This window comes from Priapulus caudatus, unplaced genomic scaffold, assembly GCF_000485595.1.
Source record: "Priapulus caudatus unplaced genomic scaffold, Priapulus_caudatus-5.0.1 Scaffold246, whole genome shotgun sequence".
NCBI classification, from domain to species: Eukaryota; Metazoa; Priapulida; class Priapulimorpha; order Priapulimorphida; family Priapulidae; genus Priapulus; species Priapulus caudatus.
In genome coordinates, this window is record NW_014577307.1 from 176,818 (window position 1) to 184,922 (window position 8,105).

The 8,105-nt window shown below is 45.3% G+C and overlaps 1 protein-coding gene across 1 annotated transcript in view; it reads left to right on the forward strand.

Annotated features, from left to right (window-relative positions):
* The window catches only part of LOC106807991 (neprilysin-11-like), a 10,980-nt gene extending 4,949 nt beyond the window's left edge, over window positions 1–6,031 (forward strand). Inside the window, exons 3-8 of the mRNA XM_014810529.1 lie at window positions 1,111–1,230; window positions 1,388–1,524; window positions 1,774–1,839; window positions 4,273–4,350; window positions 4,797–4,897; window positions 5,410–6,031. Of these exons, the coding sequence (XP_014666015.1) occupies window positions 1,111–1,230; window positions 1,388–1,524; window positions 1,774–1,839; window positions 4,273–4,350; window positions 4,797–4,897; window positions 5,410–5,512 (605 nt within the window). The 3' untranslated portion in view covers window positions 5,513–6,031. The remainder of the gene's footprint in view (window positions 1–1,110; window positions 1,231–1,387; window positions 1,525–1,773; window positions 1,840–4,272; window positions 4,351–4,796; window positions 4,898–5,409) is intronic.
* Window positions 6,032–8,105: the final 2,074 nt, after the last annotated feature.

Consider the following 8,105-nt stretch of genomic DNA (forward strand, 5'->3'; position numbering starts at 1 on the left):
ACTTACGTACTTACCTCCTTACCGTCCTTCGGTTCGTCGTTCGTTCTTCGTTCGTCGTTCGTTCTGTCGCGTCGCGTCGTGTGTCGTCGTGTGTGTTGTGTGTGTGTGTGTGTGTGTGTGTGTGTGTGTGTGTGTGTGTGTGTGTGTGTGTGTGTGTGTGTGTGTGTGTGTGTGTGTGTGTGTGTGTGTGTGTGTGTGTGTGTGCGTTTGTGTGTGTGTTTGTGCGTTTGTGTGTGTGTGCGCGCGCACGTGTGTGTGTGCGTGCTGCGTGTGCATGTGTACATTTTTTCGAAAGCATTAAATAGAAGCTCGAAAGTTACACATGTGTAACCTAACAATTTCTCCGACGAGGTTAATAGTGTATTCTGTACATACACGTAGGCCGTCAGTTTAACAAGTACGGAAACAGCGAGCAGTGGTGGAGCCAACGGGATATTGATAGATTCGTAAATAAAGCCAAGTGTTTCATCAAACAATACGACGATTACACCGTCGAAGCGAACGGAAAGATATGGCACGTGAGTGTAGCGCGTTATATCGTATCCCCTATTATCTACTTCTGATAGTATGGCATATATGCACCGCTAACAAATTTTTATAGATTAAAATGATAGTTAATTATAGATAAATGTAAATTTAATAATAATTTATAATATAACGTGTTATAGCGTATATATGTATATATATGAAGGGGCCTATGAAATAGATGAAAGCGCTTGTGTAAAACTAAATGTCGGATTATTCTGTTTTTTAACTATAATATCTGAATATNAGAGAGAGAGAGTAGAGAGAGAGAGTAGAGAGTAGAGAGAGAGAGAGAGAGAGAGAGAGAGAGAGAGAGAGAGAGAGAGAGAGAGAGAGAGAAGAGAGAGAGAGAACTAGATGTACGTTAGGAGTGAATCGTCGAGTTTATTTGCTGACAAAAATAGTCCATCTCCGTCGACAACGTAGAATTTCGCGCATGCAATGCAGCTCGGTTTCCGGGATTGCTTCTTTCCACGTGCTTCCAGTGTTTCCGCAGTCGGTGATGAGAAAATACGGATAGAACGTGAATCAATCAGCAACACATGCAGTTTTAACTTTCGTCGATGTTTTTTGGGGTTATTTCAGTTTTCCCGGCAGGAATTCTTCGGTCGCCGTATTTTTCGAAAGACGTGCCGATGTTTTTGAATTTTGCCGGCATCGGCAGCGCCGTCGCTCATGAGCTGACACACGGATTTGATAATGAAGGTAAAGCGTAAATCGCCAATAGGCGGCGCCAACAGACAGGGCGTAGAACTCTAATCTATTATGAACTTTGTATTAGCATTCGCCTGCTCATTTCGTAGCAATCGAACAGGTAAAATATCATTATCGAAAAAGTATATTAATGTAATTTTGTGTACAGGTCGACAGTTTGACAAGAACGGAAATTTCAGCACCTGGTGGAGTAAAAAAGACAGTATAAACTTTAATAAGAAAGCCAAATGTGTTACCGACCAGTACGATAACTTCACTATCAGTGCCGATGGGAAAGAGTGGCATGTGAGTCTTTTGTGATTGAATAACAATATCACGTAGTAACGTATCAAACCGACAAACCGATCGAAGATCAATACAGATATATCAGATTACATTATGGTGAACGTCACGAACACACAAATACTCTAAAGGATCCCAGAACAACCTTAGGAATTGCTACGTAAATATTTACACGATATACACGATAATATATATTAATTACTACGATTAATGTTATGCTTTCATCGTTTTGAAACGGCTTCATCATTTTAGGTTAACGGCACACTGATTCAAGATGAAGCCATAGCTGATATAGGGGCCGTACGACTAGCTCTTCAGGTAACGCGTAAATATGAATTTATTCATACTTGAATTAGCAGTATTGTTTTATACGTTTACGCTCCAAATTCTTTCGTATGTAAAATGTCCCAATTATTACTTTATTTCTTTATTACTTTATTATTTTATTACTTTATTACTTTATATATTTATAGTAATCGAGATTGACACATTTTCTATTTCAAATATTCTATCGTTTTTAGCTCATCTGACATAGTCAGATGCAGCTTGTAGAATCGCATGATCGTCCGTGCGTCCGTCTGTCCGTGCGTCCGTCAAAGCAGTTGGCTCCACAAATCTTAACCGCTCGAGCGTACGGTGAGATATTCGGGACGTGGGGGGGTTAATCCGAAAACGAGTTGGATGTCGAAGCTGGGGGTCAAAGGTCAAAGGTCAAGAGGTGTAAAAGAAGGGGGAACATTCACTACTCTAATTAAGGTATAGGGAGGGAAATGCAGAAATTGTGGGCACAAATCTAACGGCTCGACCTAGCTCGTGATAGTCGGTGTATAGCATCATGGTAGGAAGGCCATCACTCGTCCGAAATTGGAGGTAACAGGTCAAAGGTCAATGGGCGCACACGGGCAGATTTTAGCACATTTTCTGAGGACATGGTCTGACGAGGCAATTGAAACTTTTTTGTTTCAGCAGTGACCTAGCATTTTTTGGCTTTATTGAAAGGACCATGAAATATGGCTTTCACACTGCGATGCGAAGAGTAAGTGTTGGATAACCTTTTGACGCCTCAGAGCGAGGGTTAAACATTGATTTGTTGACTGTTAACAAAGGGACTGAACTGCTTTTTGCTATTATTAGAGCCCATACCTGTGTCAATGTGAAGGCTACAGTTGCACAGTTAATTGCAAAGGCAAATGTTTGTTGAACAAGGTTACGCTCCGCCTTAAAATCATATCTTTTCTAAAGCAGTCTGTCTATAGCACCCTGCCCCTGGCCTTGAAGGCTGAATGATGAATCAGTGAATGCTCGCATGAGGCAAAACACGGGCATGCTTCTAATCAGTAATTGTTGCCTGGGCAACTGCCAATGCGGCACGTGTTAGACTGCACAGCTGATTAACGTGCACAGGACGAAGCACACTCAAATTATCGCCTGGCCTGAAATATAACCTGTCTTGGATGTTTAGCCTGTACCTACTGTAGGGATTCAGGAATGAGGGCAGATGGCATCTTGATTATTGAGATTACACTTGCGACGCGGAGCCATCTCGGCGCAACTATAGGCGCTAGTTTATAAGGTTAGATTTGTTAATTCATCATGGTAACTTTGTTAAAGCGAATAGATTAATAACTAGTAGGCCGACGCGTCGGTATCAATATATAATATTTACTTTTCATCTTGAATCTTAACATATATCATCGTAGGCTATGGCCGTCGCGTATGACCATCTTAGCCTAGTTTATGCCGACCATAAGGCTGTTACGCATAGAAAATTTAGGTGGCGGGGGCACGGGGCGGGGGCGCGGGGCGGATTGGAGGGGCAGTGAACAAGGCATCATCGCCTGGGGTTTTAAATTTTTTTATATAATTAAGAGAGAGAGAGAGAAAGTCTAAGATAAAAGAGAGAGAGCGAGTAGTAAATTGAGACGGGGACAGGAAACGGTGATACGGTGTTGTATGCGAGCGGAAACGGGTAAGCAATTCACGGTCGTGCGAGATGGGTGTGCAGAGGGGAATTGGAGGATGGGAGGGCAGACCCGGGCGAGGGGAGGGGAGGTCGAAGGCAGGTGGAGGGGAGATGGGAGGGTAAGTGGTGAAGTGGAGACAAGGGGAGCTGAAGTGGAGGCAGGGGAGGGAGGGAGGGAGGGACGGGGGGTGGGGAGCGCAGTGGGGCAGGGAGGTGGGGAGAAGGACTCCCGCCCTGCGTGTAATGTAGTGACTTGGAGAATCCCATGGCTCATATGTTGAAATGCTGTTTATAAGGCGGGATAGATAAAGAATAGATAAGCTGTGGAGAGTGGCTATGAACAAGTTGCGAGAGGAGTGAAAGGCAAGTATCATTTAATAAAATAAACCAAAATCGCATGGGGGGGGAGATAGTGAGCGTGTCCTAACAATGATGTGTACGCAACTGCGTATCTGCATATCTGCGCCTAACAAATGTGTCACTACGCACGACTGAAATTGTACGTTCATAACCGTAGCAACAGACCCCAGATGAGCCCAGACGCTCTGCGGCTCTTGTTAGATACCTACTAAAGAATGGGATTTTTACAGAATCCTACACATCTACAAATCTACGTTCCCAATTTGCAACAACATATATTTTATATTCTCCTACCCGTTTCGCGTATAACTCTGCACGTACGCAATGATTGTGTGTTACATCACTGCTTCTGATCACAGCTTGCTCTTTCCTTGATGTGTGATAATCTATTACACACTCATCTACTAACTCGCATTGTATTTCCCCAGAGCTATCTGAATTGGCGAGCGAAAAACTCGGTTGATGAGTCGGATTTACCTGGCCTCTCACAATACAACTGGAAACAGGTATTCGTGCAGGCAGTATAAGCCGCCACGGTCCAGCGTCGCGCAGTGAAATCCGTCCTTACGATGAACGTGCCCGTCGATTCTCATCCTTACGCATATGTAGGCGAAGAGTTATGTGGCCACGGAGTTGGGGAGGTTATGTTTTGTTACATTAACGCATCGATCGTGACCGACATTAAAGTCGATAATTGTGATAACGACGACGATGACAATGACGATGACAATGACGATGACAATGACGATGGTGACGATAAACAATGTGATGATAGTGACACGTAAGATAATGCCGTGATATATAATTGTGACAAAGACGACGACTACGACGACGAGGACGACCACGACGATGACGTCGATGACAATGACGATGGTGACGATAATCAATGTCGTGACACTGACGATGACGACGGTAACCACTATGGCCATGCTAACGCGTCTTTCTTTGCCAGCTGTGGTTTCTAAGCATGGCGCAGGAATGGTGTGGGATAGAGCGAGACGAGAACGCTGTGTTTAGCCTCATGACGTCCGTTCACCCGCCCGACAAAATCAGGTAACGTGCGGTTAATAGGCGTAACCCTCGGCTACTCGCGAACGTACAGCAAGCAATCCCGCATTGAAACGATACGACTTGTCAGCATGCATACGCATTTCACAGGAGCGAAAGTTGTGCATGCGTGTTCGCGAATAAACATTTATTCAAACCTTGAGGGCATGAAGTTAAAATTTGCGTGGCAGTTTCAGGTGAGTGCTTTGTTTGCGTTTTCCAAAAGATTATAATTTATAATGCAAGAGGCACGTTATGGGTTAACTGGGCGTATACCATTCTCACCACAGCGATGACGTGACCACTGGTTTTTGATTAAATTTAGGTTAAATTTAGATTAAATTGGATTAGATATGGATTAAATTGGGCCGACATAACAAACAAGAGTGCGATTTTCATCTCTGTGGTGAGATTAGTCGTATAAAAGACGGCTACTCCAAATTAATAAAAACATGTTCATTTAATCGCACCTTCGGGCGCAAGTCTCTCAGTCTCCACCTGCCCGCTCATCATTCCAGAGTGAACGGGCCCGTTTCCAACAGCGAAGAATTCGCCGAAACGTACAACTGCGCAGTTGGAAGCGCCATGAACCCGCGACGAACGAAATGCGTGATATGGTAAACAGCGCTTTCGTCCAGCGTGCCGATGACGTCATCGCGCGACGCCAGTGCACTCGTGTCGCATCAATCATTGTCGCATCGTCGCTGCTGTGCTCCGGCACTCCTTATCGGCAGTCCTTATCGGCACTCCAGCATCGTTATTGTCCCATCCCTTGCCGACGACGACGGCGACGGCGTACGATGTCAGGGGACGCTCGAGAGTCATTAAGGAGAGTCAGAATTTGCACATTGATACAAGTCGTCTGCCTTTGTGGATTCAGTTTTCATCAAGGTCAAGGTTACCCGTGCACCGCCAGGAGCCTGCCGCCGCCCAATGATGTCAAGGATGGTTTTCATTCACCGCGCGGGTTGTTACCGGCAACCGCATCTTATGACGCTCAATTATTATTATGCCTGCTGTTGCATTTAGCGCTGTAGAGATAGAGGTAGCCCCTTACGGTGGGCATCACACGCGTGTGCACGTACGCGCGCCTGCGCGCATATACACGCATGCACACACGCACGCACGCACGCACGTAAATATACACACCCACCCGCATACACATACATCCACATACACTCACATACGCACGCATGCACGTACGCACGCCAAGCCATCCGCACGCACTCAAATACTATAGTACCCCCTTCCAACCATGTGCACCCCCCGCACACACGCACGCCCACCCACACACACGTACACAGACATACACATACAGGTTTACAAGCACGTACACACACACGCACTTACACGTACATACACGTATACACATTAATTGACACTCGCGTATATCTATGTATAACGTAACTCCTGTTTTATTTACACTTGTGATACTTCCATGTTAAATATAATAAATGTGTATTAAATGCATCAGGAAATATAACACAGTATACTCACATTATATCAGGATTATATAATAAATTCATCATATGAATGCTTGATTATATGCTACATTCTGCATATTTATAACCGCGGCTGCACGATATACAACACACTGGTTTCGAAAGCTCACGTTTCACATCACCGCAAAGAATTTGTTTCAGAAATAATAAATCGACATAACTCGACAGGTGATTGCTCCCAATCCATGTTAGTTGAACAAACACGGTGTATGCATGGTGCATATAGACATCCGGCTATTTATCCGTTTGTAGATGCAGATTGTGTTACATAGCTTATACGAATCGCGACGCATTGTTTCATGTAAAGCCATGTTTTACCACGTTGTATACAATGTAATGTGTGTATTTACTGTTCGTGCAATTCAACGCCTGTGAATACACACGCTTTATGTGCGCCCGCGACTTCATTGTGCTGATGATTTATAAAGTACAGGCGCCATTGATAAATGTACATACCTGTACGTTTTATTTGTGTAAAATCATAGTTCTGTATAGAGCAAACACAACCGGTGCATGTTCACAGTAGCATATAGAGCAACGGACTCACATTAACCCTGATCGCGACACATTCATTTCCAAGCATATATACATTCGCATGTGTAAGAATGAAGTGATATATATACACATGCACGCACACGGTGTGTGTGTGTGTGTGTGTGTGTGTGTGTGTGTGTGTGTGTGTGTGTGTGTGTGTGTGTGTGTGTGTGTGTGTGTGTGTGACACACACACACACACACACATGGAGATATTTGTATAGAGAGAGAGAGGCAGAAAGAGCTCTAGGACATACTAATGAATCTCAAAACTCAAATCACCTTGGTAAAGGATCTCCCAGCGACACCCGCACACCCCACTAAGCATTCGTATAGTACTCGTCCATTCAACTACTCCGTGGATTCTGGTGGATTAATTTACATTAGTGATTTTCGCCTGCATGCGCGCGCGTGCGAGCACAGCGCGAGCGTCAAGTCTTTAACAAACAGCTCTCATGTATGAGTCGATGTGATAATCAATTAATCAAATAAATCACTACTAGCTGAAACGAGATGCGCAAATCCTCACTCTCGCGCTCTCTTTCTCTCGCTCTCGCTCTCTCTCTCTCTCTCACTCTCTATCTCTCTCTCTCGCGCGCGCTCTCTTTCTCTCTTTCTGTCTCTCACTCCCTCTTTTTCTCTTTTCACTCCCTATCTCGATCCCTTCTCCTCCCTCTCTCTCGTCCTCTCCGTATCCTAACCCCTGCACTCGCCCTCTCCCTCCCCTTCTGCCTCTGCCTCTGCCTCTCCCTTTCCCTCTCTCTACCTCACCCTCTCCCTCTCCATCCCCCTCTCCATGCCCCTTTCCTCCCTCTCTCCCTGATCGTTTCATTCTCATTCGCCATCTTCCCCTCTCTCTCTCTTCGTCTCGTTCTCCCTCTCCTTCTTCCCCTCATTTTCCCTCTCCCCCTCTCTCTCTCTCGCTGTTCGTCTCGTTCTCCCTCTCCTTCTTCCCCTCATTTTCCCTCTCCCCCTCTCTCTCTCTCGCTGTTCGTCTCGTTCTCCTTCTCCCTCTTCCCCTCATTTTTCCTCTCCCCCCTCTCTCTCTCTCTGTTCGTCTCGTTCTCCCTCTCTCTCTCTTCCCCTCATTTTCCCTCTCCCCCTCTCTCTCTCTCTGCTTGTTTCGTCTCTTCTCCTTTCTCCCTCTTCCCCTTCATTTTTCCTCTCCCCCCTCCCCTC